This window comes from Corvus kubaryi, unplaced genomic scaffold (assembly GCF_017639235.1).
Source record: "Corvus kubaryi isolate FWS band 111438036 unplaced genomic scaffold, C.kubaryi_AGA036_p1.0 37387, whole genome shotgun sequence".
Taxonomy (NCBI): Eukaryota; Metazoa; Chordata; class Aves; order Passeriformes; family Corvidae; genus Corvus; species Corvus kubaryi.
The window spans coordinates 1,090,497-1,110,654 of record NW_024581129.1 but is presented as its reverse complement, the minus strand read 5'-3'; the positions used below and the strand labels follow the sequence as shown (position 1 = coordinate 1,110,654).

Sequence of the window (20,158 nt, the reverse complement as noted above, 5' to 3'; positions counted from 1 at the left end):
AACAAATTTGGAATTTCAAGAGGGTGCAGGAATGCTGGACTTGTGTTTTTGAGGAAGAAGGCTTCGCTCTTCCCACTAGTTCAGGTTTGAGTCATAGTTTAAAAAAAACAAAAAAGAGTAATTCCAAGCATTTTTGAATGAAAATAGAAACTTCATGACTAAGCACTGTCACTTATTGCATCACTTAGGATAAGTAGTAGTTGAGCCACTGGTAAAAACTGCCTGCTTTATGGCAGGCACATTTATAAACATGAGGACATGCTGTTTCTTCTCAAGGATTAATATTTCAAAGGAGACTTGAGAGTGTTCAGTGTGCTTTGCAGGTGGAAGAATTGAGGTGTAAGTGGTGACATGACTGTTTTGAAAATGTGGTTTTAGGAATGGATTAAACACAGACTTTATAGCCCCATTCTGGTGTCTTGATATAAAAACTATGTAGTCCTTTTAGTGTCTTTTTATGTCTGTGTAGAGGAAATAGAAAACTCTTTAAATAAAAAAAACTTTCTGCCAGTACTAAATGACAGTAAATTCAGACTGTTCTCCTGGGTATGTGAGCATCTCTTTAATCCTTAAAAGGCTGGGATATATAATTTTGGATGACTGAAGTTACTGCCTATGACTTGTATGTTCTCTCTCCTTGAGATACCAGATTTCAAGGGTTTCTCCTTTTGAACTTGGCTGTCTTTGATTGTTGTAGGTTTCAGCAAGTCATTTTGGTTTTTCATATCTTCTTTAAAATACAGTGGGATTGTGTTGCAACAAGATTTTGGTTTTAAATTCTTTGATTTTGTTTGTTAGTATATTCATTAAACAATTTCAAAGATTGTCTTCTGTGAGTGCGTTAGCACGTGGCTGAGACCTTGCTGAATTTTCACAAAGTGGATGTCACAGATATTTGTTAACTAGTGCTTTGGTTAGTGTAGCTTCAGTCGTGTTCTTGGTTAGTGTTTTTTGGTTCTGTTTTTTTTTTTTTAAGGTTGTGATTGTGACTTGACAACTAGCTGACACTCTTGGGGAGTAATGCCAGTGCAGATTAGCTATTAACTGAATAAAGACAAAGCTGCTTTAGTCACATCAGATGACTGATGTTGAGCAGAGCAAAAAGCTGTCTGTAGCTGTCTCGGATTTTCTCATTAAAGTCATGTTGACTAAGAAAACCTCATCATGTTCCATGAATCCTCTAATTTGAACCACCATGAAGCATCTAATGTTAAATTTATTGAAAGAAATTTTGTTTCCTTTTTCGAAATGAGGGAAATTAATTATTTGTATGAATGAATAGGTAACTGGTCCCTAAATCAGGTAAACTGCATTGTGACCTTCTCTGGTACGAAGTGCTGTTGGCCAAGTTTAATGAGGTGTTTTCTTAGGAAGATGTTGATTCTCCCCCATTATGGTCTGCTTAAGTGAACAGCCAAGTCCATCTTCACGCTGGGGGCTTATGTTCCTCAATAAAGGAAGAGCAGATCTACTTTCCTTTTCAAAGCACAGCCCTACTACCTATCAGAGAGAAAATCTTGTTTCTTTGTAGTTGCTTGAACTTAAATCTGGCTCTTTGCTTCAGGAAGCAGCTTGTTTTTTCCACAAGGTTTTCTTGAAATATTATTTGTTGAATTATTTTTGTTTATTCAATCGGAAGTCTGATTTAACCTTACCTCACACCCTTTTTTTTTTAGTTCCGTTTATGTGGAAGAGAGCTAAGTCCAGGGTTTTGTGTAGAGGTAGAACAGTTCTGCTTAGTTCTGAATGAGTTCTACACAGGAACTGGGCTGTCCATGGGAAGAAATGAAATATTTTGGTAGCTAAATTAGATTTTTGCATATAACTTTCTTTTAATGAAAGTTTAAAACCAATCGGGATTTATCTTTATTTTTTTTCTCAAGTTACTATTATGACTTACTGATTTCACACGTACACATATTGGACAATACAGGTACTGTTGATCAATGCTGTAGGAAAAAAATAATTACATTTTTCAGAGCGACCGTTGTCTTATTCTGACGAGTCTCGACTGTCAAATCTTCTTCGGAGGATTACTCGGGAAGACGACAGAGACCGAAGACTGGCTACTGTAAAGCAACTGAAAGAATTCATTCAACAACCAGAAAACAAACTGGTCAGTAGTTCTTTCTTTTCCATAGCATTGGGGTATTTCTTGTTTTATAAAACTGTCTTTTTCAAATCTGAGTGTTGGGATATGTCTGCAAGGATTATCTTGTGTTCGAGGAATTTCATTCCACAAGAAAGGAGAGTGTATTCCTGGGTTGTCTGTCTTGTTTCTGTACTTCAGGAGATATTTTATTATGGTGTATTGCCTTAGACCAAGCCTACTGAATGCCTGAACTGTAGGAATTAACATGGCATGTGTGTGGCTTTCTTTGACTGGTCTTAGGAATAGCCTTTGGATCCCTCAGCAAGGAAGCAGAGGGAAAAGGAAGTAAAGTGGTGTTGTCTTGTTCAGGAACTGTTTCTGTATTTTAAATTAAAAATATGCAGGTATTTAGTCTTGTGAACAGCTCACCTTAGAGCTACTCAGCTTTCTAACTAAACATCTCTGTATGTGGATTTCCTTTCATGGGAAGGGAACTAAGTAAGACTTTGTCTTCATGACATCTTTAGGATTTTTGATGATTTGTTGAAGTCTCTAATGTCCTCAAGTGTTTTTTAAGGATTTGGGGATGGGAAGTATCCCACTGTGGGTATACGTTTTTAATATTACATATTTTGAAATAAAATATTGTAGAGCATTTTCTCTGACACATCCCCCCCACTGTTTTGGAGAGCTTAAGAGTTCTGCAAGTACTAAAAAGCAGGAAGTGATGGTTTAATATCCTGCCACTCATTTGCAAGCAGTGCTCTGATACTTTAGCTTTGGAATCGGTGTCAGTCCTTATTTATAAGAAATTGGTCCATTTTCTCATTGTATTTTAATTAACCAGGGATAATTGTGCTCTTTTGCAAAGGACATGAGACTTGAATATGGGGGGTATTCCAGTCTGTGCACCCAGGTGTAAGCAGCCCCTGTGCAAGCCTACTTAATTCTTCAGCTTTCCTCTTGTTACTATGAGGGTTTAGGAAGTAAATGCTTCCCACAGTTATGCTGTGGTTATTTTTTTCAGTTACTTCCATTATTCTCCATGAGGTTTTCCCCATTTTTAAATTTTATTTTGTAACTGCATTTTATTTAAGTTTATTGGCATCTCAGAACATACTGAAATTTCCATTCTAATGTCTCACTCAGTGGTGACAAGCTTTGTTAGTGGTCAGAATATTAAGTCTGTCACTGAGAAACTTTTGGTTAAGCTTCTCTGAGCTCACTAATGAGAATAAGATCAGATGTCAAGTGATACCAAGGCCAAAACTCTATAGTGGACAGTGTTTAACCTAGCAGTAGTTCCTGCAGTTGGTGACACTACTAAGTGTAGTTTAACTGAGTTCTTTTCATCTTCAGGGTTGAAATACGAGTTCAAAGTAAAGTAGTAGAAGTCAGTAGTCATTTGTCATCTAGTGGTGTCCTGCTTTAGCTTCTAAAATACATAGATGCCTTTTCCTTTTTAGCCTCTTTCACCAATACCAGACACATTTTTAAAATGCCCTTATGAGTTCTGAGGGGTCAAGCCTGTGGATCTCTGTCCCCTCACCCTCAAAAGCATCACATTGCTCAAAACTTACAACAAAAACCGAGTACCATCCACTGTAAAGATGAATGTCTTTCTGAAGAAAAGAGAACAAACCTTTTTATTAACTTGTCAACAAAACTTCCTGTTAATGTATTATACAGTTGCAGCTAATGTATGATTTTTCAAACAACTCACTAACGTGGTGGGGGTTGGTGCATATTAGGAAAACAAGTCTTTCTGGTTATGTTTACTGAGAAGCACTGCTTCATCAGTAATGCTTCATCCCCAAAATTGTGTTCCATTTCACTGGGAAATGCAGGCTTGCCTAGGTAGAAGCTTTAATTCTTCAGATTATGTGTTCCGTTAAATTTTCTGGTGATACAATTAATTTTTTAGTATTAAGATTTGGCCTTCAGTAGATGCTACTCGTGAACTGTATGATGAGTCTTCCATCGTGATGTAATGTTATCAGCAAGAGCTAAACTTAGAACAGACCTTGATAGCAGGCTGCCAGTATTTTCATGGCTGTAAATAAATAAAATATAAATAAACTGTAAATAAATATCAAATATAACATCTAGGATAATATTGCAGTATTGCTTAATATAGTTCATGCTAGTCTTCAGTGGCCATGGAGAGCATAATGACATTCTCTTGGCAAGGGGAGCTGGCAGTGTTGTATTTATTGTGGGTGTAAACAGGACCTATTGTGGAAACAGTATTGGGCAATTATTATGCTTGTGCCTTTTATGTATCATATATTACAGGTACTAGTTAAACAACTGGATAATATCCTGACTGCCATTCATGATGTACTCAATGAAAGGTAAGTGGGAAGAATGCTGTAAAGGGGAAAAATATTGACAGCATTAGGTTTGAAACAGAGGGGGGAAAGGTTGAAAGAAGTTAATTTACTAATTTTGCATGGGTGTCCCATTTCAGGAACAGAATGAAATTAGGGGAGAATAAAGATTTTTAGGCATATCAACAATACTGTTGGACTGTCCAGAGTACAGTTCCCTTGGAGAGAATGTGAAGGCACCAGTGTGGCTTTGATGTAGGTGGTGTGGAGTCTGTCTCTGGTGCATTCAGTCAGCTGGTGTAGCTGTGCACTGCTGTGGTGGTGTAGCTTCCAAAATGAAGGTTTTTTACATGCTGATTCATTTACATCCAATTAGGAGTGTATGTAGAGGATGCTCAGGTTTATCTGGGCTTTTAGGTGCTTAAGTCAGTGTTATTACCCAGAGTCAGCTGCATATTAAGAACCATTCCTATTGGATAGTGTGTTGCAAGTAGAGCAGCGGGTTTGTTCCGTACTTTTATTCAAGCTGACTTACTCCATAGAAATAATACTTCTTAGAACTTTATTTTAGCTTCGCCACTGCTGCCATTAAGTAGGAGAGAAGCAGCTTCATTTCTGCATATATTTTCTTTTGCTTTAGAAAATGCAGTATTTTGTTCATGCTTCTGTTCTGCTGTCATGGCTTGAGATACCAAGTTGGTTTTTTTTCTCTCCGAAAATTGCAGTAGCAAATTGCTTCAAGAATTGAGACAGGAAGGAGCTTGCTGTCTTGGCCTTCTTTGTGCTTCTCTGAGCTACGAGGCTGAGAAGATCTTTAAATGGATTTTTAGCAAATTCAGTTCATCCACAAAAGATGAAGTTAAACTTCTTTATTTGTGTGCAACCTACAAAGCACTGGAGACTGTAGGAGAAAAGAAAGCATTTTCATCTTTAATGCAGGTAAGACTACAAGTTAAAACAGGATTATTAATGATTTTCTCAGTGCAATGCTTGAATGAACTTTTTAAAATGGAATGATCAAAAAAGTGATGCTATATTGACATAATAAGTAAATACCATTACAACTGGATTATGACTTTCTGACTGAATGAGGTTCTTTGATTGTGGTTACACTAGAAAAGAATGACAAGTCTTTGGAGGCTAATACATATTTTGATGCAACTTTCTAGTATTTATGGCAGATCCAAGAAGAATCTTGTTGAGACCAAAAAGAGAACTGAAGTGGAATGGTACACAAAACCCAACCTTTTTGTTGTTTTGTGCTGCCTCCTATTTACGGTCTCTTAACGTGAATTGTGGATAGATCTGAGAAGGGAGTAGGATGTGTGCAGACAAGATGTGGTCCCCTTGTTCAAGTTCTAGGGTCTCTTATTTTGGGTGTAGAACAGCTATGCCAGGTCTGTGCTCCAATTTAATAGTTACTTTACAGAGCCAGAAAGCTTCAGCAGGAGAAATAGGACTTAAAACAACAGTTGTTCCGTGGCTAAAGAACTAAAGAAGAGTGTTCCCTGGCTCTGCCATGTTTCAAGCAAATGCCCCCTTGAAGTGATTCTTTTTGTACAGTATACGTGATGCTTTTAACATTTTGTTCCTGAAGGGAGAGTAGAGTTTTGTTGTTTGAATCAAACTAGTTTGTTACCATGTGTCCTCTCACATGTTTAATGAAGTGAAATGTCTGGTGGCTTTGCTTTACTTTTCAGCTTGTAATGACCAGCCTGCAGTCCGTCCTAGAAAATGTTGATACCCCAGAGTTACTGTGCAAGTGTGTCAAGTGCATCCTTCTGGTGTCTCGATGCTACCCACACATTTTCAGCACCAATTTTAGGGTAAGCTTTCTTTGTCCTCTGTGTTTTCTTTCTTGAGTAGAAGTGTTGGTGCAGCAAATTGGGTAATTACTCTGTTTTCACATTTGCTTTCCAGGACACAGTGGACATACTGGTTGGGTGGCACATAGATCACACTCAGAAACCTTCTTTGACGCAACAGGTCTCTGGTAAGTTTGGCCAGAGGAGCTCATGGAGAGTCTCAGAGTCTGCTCTGGCTTGCAGATGTTGTGGGTTTACTTACACAAGTTTGGTTCCACTGATGCGGAAGTTGACATAAAACCAAATTGAGTTTCTGGCTACGTAGCAATAGACTTTGTTGCTAACTTTTTAGTAAATTTGCATTTGCCATTTTGTGCTAATTCTGGGAAAATGGGATGCTTTATTCAGGGTACATTTAAGCACCAATTGTTCTGTGCAATTTTATAACACTTAAATAAATTTATAGGTCTTAGTATATCCTCTGTGAAAGGATACATTTTTTCCTGAGTACTTTAAGAAAATCTTTGTGGTAAAGATACTGTACTGGCATTTAAAAAACGGGGAAAGTTTTTCCTATAGCTTTATCAGTTTCCTTGGGAGTTATTCACAGCAAGTCCATTATGTTTCTTGTGTCGTAGTCCTAGATTCTATCATTAGTGTTTAGCTGCTGAGGGGCAGAACTGAACCTTAAAAGGATTTTTGCAGAAGGACAGAAGAGGGAGTTACAATTTATTTTAAAAACATCTAGTGTTAGTATTTCCATGTGGATGACCTCCTCTTAGCTCAGCAACTTTTCCCTCAGCAATATGCAACTAAAATTTAATGATTTTTATGTTACCCTGTATTAATTGGCTTGGTATTTTTATACAGGATGGCTGCAGAGCTTGGAGCCCTTTTGGGTGGCTGATCTTACTTTTTCTACCACGCTCTTGGGTCAGTTTTTGGAAGATATGGAAGCTTATGCTGAGGTAAACAAGACTTTATGGTGTATACCAGAGTTAAGTGTTATGGTTTTCTTAATAAATCTACAGCTGTTACTTTTATGGCTGTATTACATTTGTAGAAAATAAAATTATATGGCTTTCCTGGGGAAAAGAGGACCAAATTATGGAGTATATTCAGTCATGTATAATGACCAACTGCACAAATACGAACTATTTAATTAGTATCACAACCAGGCCTTCAGCTGTTATTGATGGAGAATATCGTGTTGTAATAAAATTATAAACAATTGACCAAACAGGAATGAATGCCTTCATTTTTAAAGAGCTGATGTGAAGACAATTCATGGTCTTTCCTTGGTGTTTTCTTTAATTGTTCAGCCTCAGGGTGTTTCAGAACTAGTAACTGTTGGGGGTAGAGAGGAAATCCTAATGCTTCACAAGACTAATGATAAATCTGTCTTTTTTAAAATAAAGCAGCAGATTATATTGTGCAGGAGATAATGCAGCAGGATCTAATGGAAAACTAGATTATATTCATTTAACATACCTCATTTTGACTTTATAACCTTTGTTTTAATTAACAGGGCATAGAGCTTGTCTGGTGCTCTCATTAAAGGAAGAGCTTTGGGATGGGGAGGGAGTGCTGTCTTTTAAGGTCTATGTGCTCATATGAATACATACTTATAGGGAGATTATACTATGTTGTGTATGTTAATGTGCACGTCCTGTAGGTAAAATTGCACTTGGAGCATAATTTGCGTCACTCAAAGCAGAATCAATAATTTGGTCAGTGTCCTTCTCCGTACACCAGAGCTTCTGCTGGGGCAGCTTTAGGATTCACAGTGCAGTCAAATCACTGCTTATCAGGTTGGCTGCTGCTCTGGTCAATGTGTGTATTCTTAGTCACAGAAGAGTTTTAAGATAACGTGTGCTAACATGGAGGAGGTGCTTCCAGTCAGTGTTTCTTATCTCACAGTGGGCTAGACCAAGGCTACAGCTAAACTAATGAGATCAGCACTTCTGGGAATGTTCCCAGGCACTGGTGCCAGCTGGCATGGAGCACTCTGTTAGTAAACTCTGTCTCCAGATCAACACAGTTTGCACGAGTGGTGGGAGTGGCCAGTCAAACATCTCAACTCCAGTTCGGGAATGGGAATTTTTTGGAAGAGTGGTAGAAGTGTGCAGACAACCGTTGTAACAGTGCAACAAGACAGATGGTCATGTTCCAGAGGCCAGGAGCTTCATAAGCCTCTGGTTTAATTTACAAGATATAGTCTGAGTACGTTGTTTCGGTGGCTAAACTCATTGCTACTCTGTGACTTCTCGTTGTCACTGTGTGCCTGGATCCCACCTTGGTGTGTGTGTAGTTGAGGTACTGGGTAAATGTCTGTAATTGGATTGTACAGTTTCATGTCTGGAAAAGAGATGAAGTATTTTCAGTCCCATATTTTGATGTTTTACCCTTGTGTAAGTTAATGATGTGTGCTGATACATTAACCTCGTGTGCTGCAGGACCTCAGCCATGTGGCTTCTGGGGAATCTGTAGATGAGGATATTCCTCCTCCCTCGGTGTCGCTGCCTAAACTGGCTGCACTTCTTCGGGTGTTCAGTACTGTGGTGAGGAGCATTGGGGAGCGCTTCAGCCCCATCAGAGGACCACCAATTACAGAAGCTTATGTAACTGATGTAAGAACTCAATTTTCTCTGTTGCTCACCTGATTTATCACCATACAGCAATGCCATTCACTGAGTTTATTTAGGTTTTATGAATGTGACATGAATATGTGTATTCTCAGCTTTGATTAAATCTATGTTTTTTCAAGAAATGTGCTACAATAATTTTATTAAAGTATAGATTGTGATAGTGGCACTTGGGAATTTTATCAGAAACGAACTTTTTTAGGCATTTTAAGTTAATGTGGCTAAGTTTGCTTGTTATCTTTGAAACCATGTTACTGTTTATTCAGATAACTATGCTGCTATAGAAACCTGAATTCTAGTTAGGAGTTTGGTTTTATAAAATGGGATGGTTTTTATTCCTGTTGAAATTGTATCTATTAAATCTTAGCAAATTTCCCTAGCTCTGTAGGATGGTGTAAACTCAGAATAAATACTATATGATATGCTAAGTAGCTGCTATAGTTCTGTACCCGGTGAGGATATAAGATAAAAATATCTACAGTCAAAGTCCTGTGGTTGCTGGATGACCTGCACAACTGGAATTGATGTCCTTGCAGAATTTTGTGAGGGACACAACTTCTTGGATAAGTAAGTGTGTGGATTTTCCAGTTGAAGCCAAGACAATTATGTAACTTCTGCCTTAATCTGTGGAGGATTCTTGTGAGGAAAGCTGAAGAAAACTAGTCTGTGTTTTGCAAGGGGAGTTCTGTTGACATTAGTTGGAACTGAACAGAAATTGTGAGCAATGAACTTAGGTTTTGTAGGTCTCGACCTGTACTGGAAGCCAAGCAGTTGAAAGTTCGTTTTTTTGTTTTTTCTTACACTTCTGAAATGTAATGCCAGGATTATTCAGAATAGAATTGATCGAGCTGCAGTGGGTGATGGGACAGGATATCAAATGGATGTGAATACAATTAAATAGCATCTCTTCTTAATGGAGTTTAACTCAGTTGTGGTTTTAATTTTGCAGGTTCTGTACAGAGTAATGAGATGTGTGACTGCAGCAAACCAAGTGTTCTTTTCTGAAGCTGTGCTTACAGCTGCCAATGAGTGTGTTGGGGTTTTACTTGGCAGCCTGGATCCCAGTATGACCATACACTGCGACATGGTCATCACCTATGGATTAGATCAAATGGAAAATTGTCAGACTTGTGGCACTGACTATGTCATTTCGGTCCTCAATCTGTTGACACTGGTTTGTACATGTCTTTATTATTGTGGGGGACTAGAAAAACAGTATTTTGATTAGTCTTTAAGAATTAGTAAAAGTTCAGGTAAAGATACTTATTTTGGTTTTTATCCCCAGATTGTTGAACAAATAAATACAAAACTACCATCATCATTTGTAGAGAAATTATTTATACCAGAGTCTAAACTGCTTGTTCTTCGTTATCATAAGGAGAAAGAGGTAAGAGTAAGTAACTGCTACAGGTGTATTCCAACAGCCTTCATGCACTTCATAGAATAGATTAAGCTGTAAAACTTAGCTCATCTTAAATATGTTTTTTTTAGTCTAACTGAATATCTGAAACTTCTGAAAAGGCAGATATACCTACTTCTTCGTTTTAGTATTTAGATTTGATAAGAAATTGGTAAGTTTGCCATCATTCCATGTAGAGAAGTCCTTATTTCATCTGGCTCTGATACTCAGTGTGTTAGGTGGATGATCTAGAAAATAAAGTAATTAGTAGATTCTCTAAGTAAGAGGTACAGAAAACTGGAGATAGGTATGTGTATCAGACTGAGTTATTCATAGATTAAAGAAGAGTAATTTTAAGTTCTTTGTTGCTGATTAGTATATTTTATGATTTGTTCTAATCAATTATTGCTGTCATTATGCTCTCAAGGTTGTTGCAGCAGCCCTTGCTGTATACCAAGCTGTATTGAGCCTGAAGAACATTCCTGTTCTGGAGACTGCTTACAGGTTGATTCTAGGAGAAATGACCTGTGCTTTAAATAGTCTTCTCCATAGTTTACATCTTCCTGAGGCCTGTTCTGAAATCCAGCATGACTCTTTCAAGAAGCTTATATCCAACGTGGATAATGCCAAGTTTGTTGTTATATTTGACCTCAGTGCTCTAAGTACTATTGGAAATGCTAAAAACTCATTAATTGGGGTGAGTAAAAACTCTACAGACAGTGCCTTCAATAAGTGTAACAAATACTTTATTATTAAAATTAGTGTATTACACCAGTAGGGCACATATGTATGACTAAAATGATAATATTTGTCTCCAAACTTCCTAAGTTTTAGAAAAACTTCCAGTATTAAAACTTAGGGGAAACAATGGGTGGATTGTATCTCTATCTGGTGCAGAATGAAAAGCAGTTTCTAGGGAAGGGCATCTCATCAGGGTTATTAATGGTTTAATGCTAAGATCATCATAGTAATTGCTTTTGAAAATCAAGACAGGTGAAAGCTGTAGTGTATCCTTTGGTGGTTTATTTGCCATATGAGAACACTTTCCAGATCTTTCTATATAAAAACATGAACTGCTTTTAACAGACTTCTAAAAAATAGCAAAGAAAATAATAGAGTTAAATTATCTCCTGTGGGGAAAAAGCAAAAGAGATTAGTTAATGGTATGACAATTACAGTTAAAAGTAGATCCTCCTTTTTATGTTTCTGTGCTTGTGTTGCAATTGTTTTATAGATGTGGGCCCTTTCACCGACTGTGTTTGCACTGCTGAGTAAAAACCTGATGATTGTTCATGGTGACATAGCAGTTCACTTTCCTGCTGTCCAGTACGCAGTGCTCTATACATTGTACTCACACTGCTCCAGGTATGAGGTTTAATAATTCACCAGTATTTTAAGAGCACTAGGATGGACTGATCTGAGTAGAATATATTGTTGGAGGGATGAATTAAAATAGGTTGATACAATCAAGCTTTTGCCCAAACTTCCCTGATCACTTTTTACTTTCGTTAATTACAGGGAAACTGTATCTCAGCCAGGAAAGCATATCCTGGCTTAAGTTGGCCTTTTATTCAAAGGCAGGTTAGAAATCCTGTGTTTGAATAGAGATAACTGAGGGAGAACTCCATTGAAAGTAAATGAGGAAAGATTATTTACTATTTTGCTTACTGAGAGATCTAGGAGAGGTAATGAGATGTAAACAACAGATGTAAATGCATTTCAGACCTTATTAATAGAAACTGTTGTCAAAGTAAGGGAATATACCAGTTTAACTGTTACTCTTTCCACTCTTAGTTGTGGTGATTTCTCACTAAGCATTGGATACCAGACACAGCTGAGAACAGGTTCCTGGCCTGCATGGACTGATGGCAGATTGTAGCTTTGTTCTTTTAGGCTAGGGATCAAAATATTTGGATTTCGACATGGTGTGGTTTGTGTGTGTATGTGGTCGTTTAACTTTCGCTGCTGATTGCTGTTGTTTTCTCTCCTCATGTGAGCTGTAGGGGAGTATCCCTAATCTTAGGGTAGTTTTACAGTTTGTTTTTCCTTGCCTTTTCAGGCATGACCATTTCATATCCAGTAGCCTCAGTTCTTCCTCTCCCTCTCTATTTGATGGAGCAGTTATAAGTACTGTAACCACAGCAACAAAAAAACATTTCTCAATCATACTGAACCTTTTGGGGCTACTGCTTAAGAAGGGTAACCTTACTCAAGATACCAGGTAAGGAAAATTTTCTTAGAAATTGGGATTTTTTTTTTTTGTTCAGTACAATACATTAATTCAGAAGCCGGGGTAATTTGAATATGTGAAACCTGGGGTAAATTTAACCAGTCAAATATTTGGGTTTTTTTTAAACATTATTAATGAAATTGTGGAAAAAAAGTAGCTGCTCATTTTTATACATGAAAACTAGAAAAGTTTAAACCATCCTAAGATCTATCCAGCAGAAGCAGAGCTATCAGACTTTACTGAAAGAAAGGGTTTGCTCACTGAAAGTACCCTTTTGCAGTAGTTGCCATCCTGTATTACCAAAATGCTGTGAAAGCCGGGGACATTTTTAAAGTTAAGAAATACCTTGTTTAAAAAGTATGAGCTGTGGTATAATACTGATGTGCAACGTGAAGTAGGCTAAGGTCTATTAGAAAGTACCTTTCTGTAACTATGGAGAGTGACTAAGTCTTGGTTTTTGAAGGAAACTGCTTACAACGTGGGCTCTGGAAGTGGCTCTTCTGATGAAGAAGTCGGAAACATATGCACCGTTATTTTCTCTCCCATCTTTTCATAAGTTTTGCAAAGGACTTTTAGCAAACAGTAAGATATTGCATATTTTTGCTTACTGTCTTTTACACTTCAAAATTAAATACATAAATGGCCTTGTCCCACTGGTAGTAGCAACTGTACTTGTTGCATTTACTTTAAGGATGTTTCAAGGTTGTATTGTGCAAGAACTTATGCTCTTTTTATGGTTTGTTTTTTTTTTTTTTTAAGTCGATCCCTGCCTCTTACTTAAACAATTAATTTTCTTAAAATAAAATGCAATCTTAAGAGATTTGACACATCACTGACATTTTTGGTAGATCAATGTCCCAGTCACAAATCATTACTTTATGAAAACCACTGGACAGTTCCATGACGTGATGTGATGTTTCAATTTCAAAACCTGTAAATAATATGGGGACAAATGCAGAGTAGTGCAGAAGTTACCCAATTCCAGCAAGAGTAACTTTTTTTTTCTCCTTTCAACACCTTAATTCAGCACTTCTGGAAGATGTGAACATTTGTCTTCAAGCATGTAGTAGCCTCCATGCCCTGTCTTCCTCCCTTCCAGATGACCTTTTACAAAGGTACTTGAACAGAGTTCTGTGTGTTATTTGAATTTTGCTGATAATGGAGATGGTAACACCTTCCTTTTTGGTGTTGCAGGTGTGTTGATGTGTGTCGTGTTCAACTAGTCCATAGTGGTGCTCGTGTGAGACAAGCTTTTGGAAAACTTCTGAAGTCAATTCCTTTAGATGTTGTGTTGAGGTGAGTCACTCAGATCAACTTCAGTGTAAATAATGCTTCAGTTTCTTCAGTGACACTTAACCTGAAAAGTAATGCCATTGGAAAGTCATCATACCGTCTTAGTTCAAAATCAAAAAGCGTGAGCTTACGGTGGTAGTTCTGGGTTGATGGTTGGGCTTGATGATCTTAAAGGTCTCATCCAGCCCTGGTGATTCTGTGATTCTAAGTGTCTTGTTATCTCTCCTGTGCTTTCACAGGTCTAAGAACAGTATGTAGAACACAAAGTAATTAACAAATTTGATAAGCTATGCATGACTTCTTGAAGCAAATACTGAATACCTGTGAAGGTCCATGTTATCCAGAGCTTCAGTAATATCATGTGCTACAACTTGAGCAATATTATGTCCTATAATTTGTCTTGAAGACCTGAATTCTGAAAGCACTTGGTATTAATACCAAAGTGTATATTTAGTTCTAGTCACTACATATATATATATATATATATATGTATATATATACACATATATATAGTGTGTGTGTAACTCTCTTACACAACTTTTTTTGATTTATTTAAGTACATTGTAGCATGGGTTGTTTTCCCTCTCCGCTTCTTCCTGCAGTAACCGTACCCACACTGAAATACAGGAAATTTCTTTGGCTATAAGAAGTCACATGAGCAAAGCTCCAAGTAATACATTCCACCCACAGGATTTCTCTGATGTCATTAGTTTTATTTTGTATGGGAATCTCCACCGAACTGGGTAAGAACTTCTTGTAGAACTGAAATCTGTGAAAGTTTGACTGTCTAGTAAACAAGTCCGAGTTACATTTAGTTTAAAATATCTTATTATCATTACAAACTACATTGCTTTATTTTAAATATTTTGTGTATTTATAAATGTCTTAAAGACATACCTTTTGGCATATTTTCCTGTGCGCATTGCTGCTTGGAAATTAATTTTTTGAGAGATTTGTTTGTGAGCAATCAGAAGGTGAAGTGTGTACAGTATAAGCTTGTGTTAATGCGCTGATGTTTTCTTGCAGGAAGGATAATTGGTTAGAAAGGTTATTCTATAGCTGTCAGAGACTAGATAAGAGAGATCAGCCAACCATCCCTCGGAACCTGTTGAAGACTGATGCTGTCCTGTGGCAATGGGCTGTCTGGGAAGCAGCTCAGTTCACTGTTCTCTCAAAGCTACGAACTCCTCTGGGGAGAGCCCAAGATACATTTCAAACAATTGAAGGTAAAGTAAAAAATACACTTTATTTTAATGAGATTTTTTGGTAAGGTTGTGAAGCCAAAGTCTTCATGGCCAAGGCAAGGAGCACTATGGCTTTATTTTTCAGTGCTTATAAATTCTAAATATAATTACTGTTAGCTTGTGGTAGATTTTGAGAGATAGCATTGCTATCCCTCAACCCATTTCAGTACAATACCATCTGGTAACTTTTTTCCCCTGTGTTTTGGTAAAATGTGTAGGTATTATTAGGAGCCTTGCAGCGCACACGTTAAACCCTGATCAAGATGTTAGCCAGTGGACTACTGCAGACAACGATGAAGGACACAGTAGCAACCAGCTTAGGCTTGTTCTCCTTCTGCAGTATTTGGAGAACTTGGAAAAACTGATGTACAATGCATATGAAGGATGTGCCAATGCCCTTACCTCTCCACCCAAGGTTCGTCTGCCTTACAGTGCTGATGTTGCTTGGAGCAGTCTGTTGAATGAACAGTGTTTTCAGGGTTGTGCAGTTCTTAGCCACGGAGTTTCAGAAAAACTTCTCGAACTAAGTTTGAGACTCTTAAAAAACTTGGACTTTGGCTTATTCCTAAGAACATTGTGTGTTCCTACAGAACATGTTAAACCAGGCTTTGTTTCTGGAGTACCAGCTTGTATACTGGTACAAACCCAGCAAGCCTGTAGTATCTCTGATTTGTAGCAGTCACTTATTTGTAGATTGTCAGCAATCCTGTTAAAAAGTAACACAGTTATTTGAGGGTTTAAATTGCTTTTTGAGGAAAGTAGTAATTATTTATAAGCAACATACCCTTTTGTGTAGTTCCAAGTGGAAAACATTCTTTGCTCTTGAAATAAGCTGTATAATTATCAGACTTTAATGTGACACTGGTATATAATTTATAGACAGTTCCTATTAAGATTTCTTGCTTGCCAGTGTACCTGGCCAGTTGCATGCTTTGTGTGATTTCAGACCATTTACATGAATAAAATTAAAGATGCAGAATTTTATCTGTTTCTTCATCTCTCAGTTGAAAATTGGAGAAAAGAAACCTTCCTGCCTTTGATATAAGTATCAGTCAGTTAACTATTTTGGTTTGTACAGAAGAATGTTGTCGTGAAATTTCTTTTCTGTCCCTGAAGGTTATCAGGACGTTCTTTTACACCAATCGTCAGACATGCCAGGATTGGCTGACACGGATTAGACTTTCCATCATGAGGGTTGGGTTGCTGGCTGGCCAGCCTGCTGTGACAGTCAGACATGGATTTGATTTGCTCACAGAAATGAAAACTAATAATAGCATCTCTCAGGTACTCTCTTTTCAAACTCTGTAGACTATTGCAAAAATATTTACCATGATATTCTAGAATAACTAAGCTAAGACAATCAGTAGTTATTAAACCAACTGGTTGTAAAAGAACGAGTTATTTAAAGCCACATTTTTAATTTGTATGATTTTGTTGTGGTTGTAGGATGCACTGTAGATGTGTGGTCAAATACTACACAGGAATGAGTGCTATAGTTCATTCACAGTTTCAATTGAGCAGTTTCTGATTTAGTGGAAACCTTGTGAAACTGGTGTTGCATTAGTATGAGGCCATCCCAAGCTCGTGGCAGTGTGATGTCTTTGCTTACCTGTGGGTATGAGGAGAAGCAGGGTTGTGTCATGGGGGTATCCTTCTTCTAACTAGCAGATAAATACGGGGGTGGGATGGGTGGATAAAGTAGTTAAAGCCTTCTAGAAAAGGATGAATATTTCTTCAGTACAAACTTGATTTGCTTAAATGTTTTGCCAAAGGAGGTTTGATAGATATTTGTTGCTTCATGCTCTTTAATGAATGCCCATGTAGGTATAAACCACCACAAAGCGATTGCTAACCATTGATGTTCAGGCTGTGGATTCACAGCACATACTCTTCCCTTGGCTCCTCTGCTTTGCCAAAAGCAGTGCAGTGGATGGATGTGAGGAGCACTTGTGGATGCATATAATGAAATACTGCTGCACCATTTCTGAGTATTTACCCACAGATGTGTGGCTCCTGCAATAGATGAGTTTTGTTAAATAACACTTTTGGTTTGCATTTAGGGAAATGAATTGGAAGTGACAATTATGATGCTGGTAGAAGCATTATGTGAGCTTCACTGTCCTGAAGCTATTCAGGGTATTGCTGTCTGGTCTTCTGCTGTGGTTGGGAAGTCTCTCTCCTGGATCAATTCCGTAGCTCAGCAAGCAGAAGGGCGGTGAGTTTTTGTGAATTATTGGATGCTACAAACTTGGGACATTTTTTCTTTCTGTGGAAAATTCTGAGTCTTTCCAATTGTGGCACAAGTCAAGGCTGCTGATGTAATTTTTGTGTCAATTATAGTCCGTGTATCTTTTCAGAGATACCTGATGCATCCAGCACTTTCAGGTGTTTTAACTGTTAGTTTTAATTAAACTACCAGGATTTGAATATAAATTGTGTTCTTAAATTGCTTTTGTTAGTTTATCCTACACAGTAATGTTGGTTTTTTGTATTGTATTTAATTTTCCATTGCAAAATGTTACTAATTTAAATATTTTCTAGTGAAGTTTGTGATCACTGTGTGGTCTGATTACCTGACTCAGTTTGCCAAGAGAGGAATATGCTTTGCAGTTTTCGTTCACATTTGAAAAAGTGGCTTCTCTGATTATTGCAGTAGAATCTTTGGATACAGATACAAATAAGTGGGTCATCATTACAGAAGGGGTGTGCCTTGACTGTGTGGTCTCCTTAAAGGAATGCATCCTTTCTTCTGTATGGAATGAAGAAGGGCACCTTTCATTAATTACCTTCCATGTGAAAATCCCCAAACAAACAAAAAAGATGTTTTAAATTTATAACTGTCTTTTTCTCATTTTTGTAAAGTTCCTTAAAATCACATGCAGTTTTGTAGTAGGTGAGAAGTTTCTCAGCAATGTCAAGGTTCAGGTGTGAATTATTGCCCTAGATGGGGTTCTGCAATTCTCTAATCAATGATATATATTTAATCACTATTCAGCTCTACTCATTCAGGTTAAAGTTGTGACAGTCAAATATAAAACTGATTTATTTCCTTGTGTCTCTACTTGATTTGAAGTTGACATTAAAACTTGTATGGACAAGCTTTTATCCTATGCTGTAACCTGGAAATTCAGCCAGTAAACTCGTATCCTGTCTTAACCCCTTTCTTTTGCTGAAGGTGATATGAGCTTTTTGAGTATGGGGGTAAAATAATGCTCAGAATCTAGTCTATTTACAAAAACCCCAGCCTGGTTCTTTAAGACTCTGACTGGAATATGAAACTGTTTTAGGTTTGAAAAAGCGACTGCGGAATACCAGGAGCACCTCTGCTCCATGACTGGAGTGGATTGCTGTATAACAGGCTTTGACAAGACTGTTCTGAAGTTGGCCAATTCAAGCAGTGTGAATAATGCCAGCCCAAAGCATTCCTTGAATGGTCAGTGTTTGTTTTCTTTTTAAGAGAAATACAATCTTGTAAATGTGTGTGCATAAAATGAGAGCATTGAATGATGCACACATGGTAATGGCTAACTCTGAAATCTGGAAACCTGTTTCTGTCTGCTGTTAAACTGAACCACTTAGTGCTCTTGAAACCAATATTATGTGTAGATAGGAGGGTTTGCAGTACTGAGGTCTAGCTGAATGAAACTAAAGGTAATAGGTAAAATATTCTGTAACTTAGTAATTTAGTTTATTTTAGATCATCATAATGTAAACCTTCGTGTTTGTGACATAATTGTATCGTAAGTGCACTAGTTACTCAGAGGTTTTTAACTACTAAGACTTGGTTGCAGTATTCTGTTTCATCTTTGAAAATGAACCTTCTTTGTTCCTAATTTAGTTGTTCTGTTTTTCTGTTTTGATGCTACTTTACAGATATGAACCAAATTTTTTCAAAACCTCTTTTGAAAAGGTTCTTTTTTCCCGTAGAAAGTGTGTCAGTGGAAGAATACTGTAAAAGTTGTGTAACTCTTTGATTTTTTTAAAATTAAGAGTTTTTCTTGCAAAAGACATAGAAGTAATGTTTGAGTAATAGAACTGCCTTTTAAAATACATATTTATGTGTGTGTTTATATAATTTTTTTTTCATTTCACAGGAGAAACTAGAAAAACTGTTCTGACTAAGCCAAGTGACTCTTCTCCTGAAGTGATAAACTACCTGGGTAACAAGGCATGTGAATGTTACATTTCCATCGCGGACTGGTCTGCTGTTCAGGAGTGGCAAAACATGGTCCATGAACTGAAGAAAAGCAATAGTAATACCTCAATCAACCTGAAAGCAGATTTTAACTACATAAAGTAAGGGTATAATTAATTTATTCAACAGCACCTTAGAGTTCATTATTTTGCAACTGAAGGATTAAAGTTCTAAGGGATTTTAAAAATTGGGTGTTGGTTTCTAAATAGAGGCATGCAAAGAAGAAAGGTGTGTTCTTGGGAGGGTGAAAACTTGGCCATGACACTTAGAGATGAGTGAAGAGGCAACATCCTTCTAAATAGCTGCTGTACCTTGAGGCTGCTTAGTATTCAAGAAAAAAATCTTTCATTGAAGAAAAAAGATCCCAAATTTATTCTGCTGCACTCAGCAGAAGATACATCCTTTTGCACAACTTAAATAAAATGTATTTCAGTGGTACAGGTCTTAAACATATCTTATTTTATTAATTTAATGTAAAAAGTATAGGAAAGAAGTGGTCTTGGCTGCTTAATTTTTTATTTTTATTTCTTTTTAGAAAGGAATTTAGAATTGTAGCTTGTGCATTTATTTCCTGACCTTTGATATTTTTCTGGTTCATGAAAATATACTTGTGACATTGAAAGCTCTTCAAAGTTTAAGGATCCTTTGTTTGACAACCTGATTGCTTTCCATTCCTGCATGATTGTAGTAAACATAGTAAAATCCTTTTGGCTGAAATGTCTTGATTTGAAAATAAAAGCACAGAAGGTAGCAGTGGAGTAAAATCTTGCAGGTCTGAGAAGGTGACTGTTTCTGTCAGAGAAAGGGGCTTTTCTTTCACTCTGATGCTGGATTCATTCATTTGGTGCAGAACTAGTGCCTTCTATTGTTGTACGTATAATGGAGATTTCTGCTTAGAATTTATCATAAGTGCTCTGTAGGACTT

At 37.2% G+C, this 20,158-nt stretch overlaps 1 protein-coding gene across 2 annotated transcripts in view; it reads left to right on the top strand.

Annotated features, from left to right (window-relative positions):
- Window positions 1–20,158, top strand: part of SMG1 (SMG1 nonsense mediated mRNA decay associated PI3K related kinase) — a 59,450-nt gene that overhangs the window by 13,010 nt on the left and 26,282 nt on the right. For both annotated transcript variants that reach the window (XM_042036778.1, XM_042036777.1), the window contains 22 exons: window positions 1,980–2,116; window positions 4,388–4,446; window positions 5,148–5,361; window positions 6,123–6,248; window positions 6,343–6,415; window positions 7,098–7,195; window positions 8,684–8,857; window positions 9,822–10,046; window positions 10,158–10,259; window positions 10,699–10,968; window positions 11,506–11,636; window positions 12,331–12,492; window positions 12,965–13,083; window positions 13,529–13,616; window positions 13,696–13,797; window positions 14,397–14,537; window positions 14,821–15,020; window positions 15,257–15,453; window positions 16,155–16,322; window positions 17,099–17,253; window positions 18,326–18,471; window positions 19,133–19,334. In XM_042036778.1, coding sequence (XP_041892712.1) covers window positions 1,980–2,116; window positions 4,388–4,446; window positions 5,148–5,361; window positions 6,123–6,248; window positions 6,343–6,415; window positions 7,098–7,195; window positions 8,684–8,857; window positions 9,822–10,046; window positions 10,158–10,259; window positions 10,699–10,968; window positions 11,506–11,636; window positions 12,331–12,492; window positions 12,965–13,083; window positions 13,529–13,616; window positions 13,696–13,797; window positions 14,397–14,537; window positions 14,821–15,020; window positions 15,257–15,453; window positions 16,155–16,322; window positions 17,099–17,253; window positions 18,326–18,471; window positions 19,133–19,334 — 3,289 coding nt within the window. The remainder of the gene's footprint in view (window positions 1–1,979; window positions 2,117–4,387; window positions 4,447–5,147; window positions 5,362–6,122; window positions 6,249–6,342; window positions 6,416–7,097; window positions 7,196–8,683; window positions 8,858–9,821; window positions 10,047–10,157; window positions 10,260–10,698; window positions 10,969–11,505; window positions 11,637–12,330; window positions 12,493–12,964; window positions 13,084–13,528; window positions 13,617–13,695; window positions 13,798–14,396; window positions 14,538–14,820; window positions 15,021–15,256; window positions 15,454–16,154; window positions 16,323–17,098; window positions 17,254–18,325; window positions 18,472–19,132; window positions 19,335–20,158) is intronic.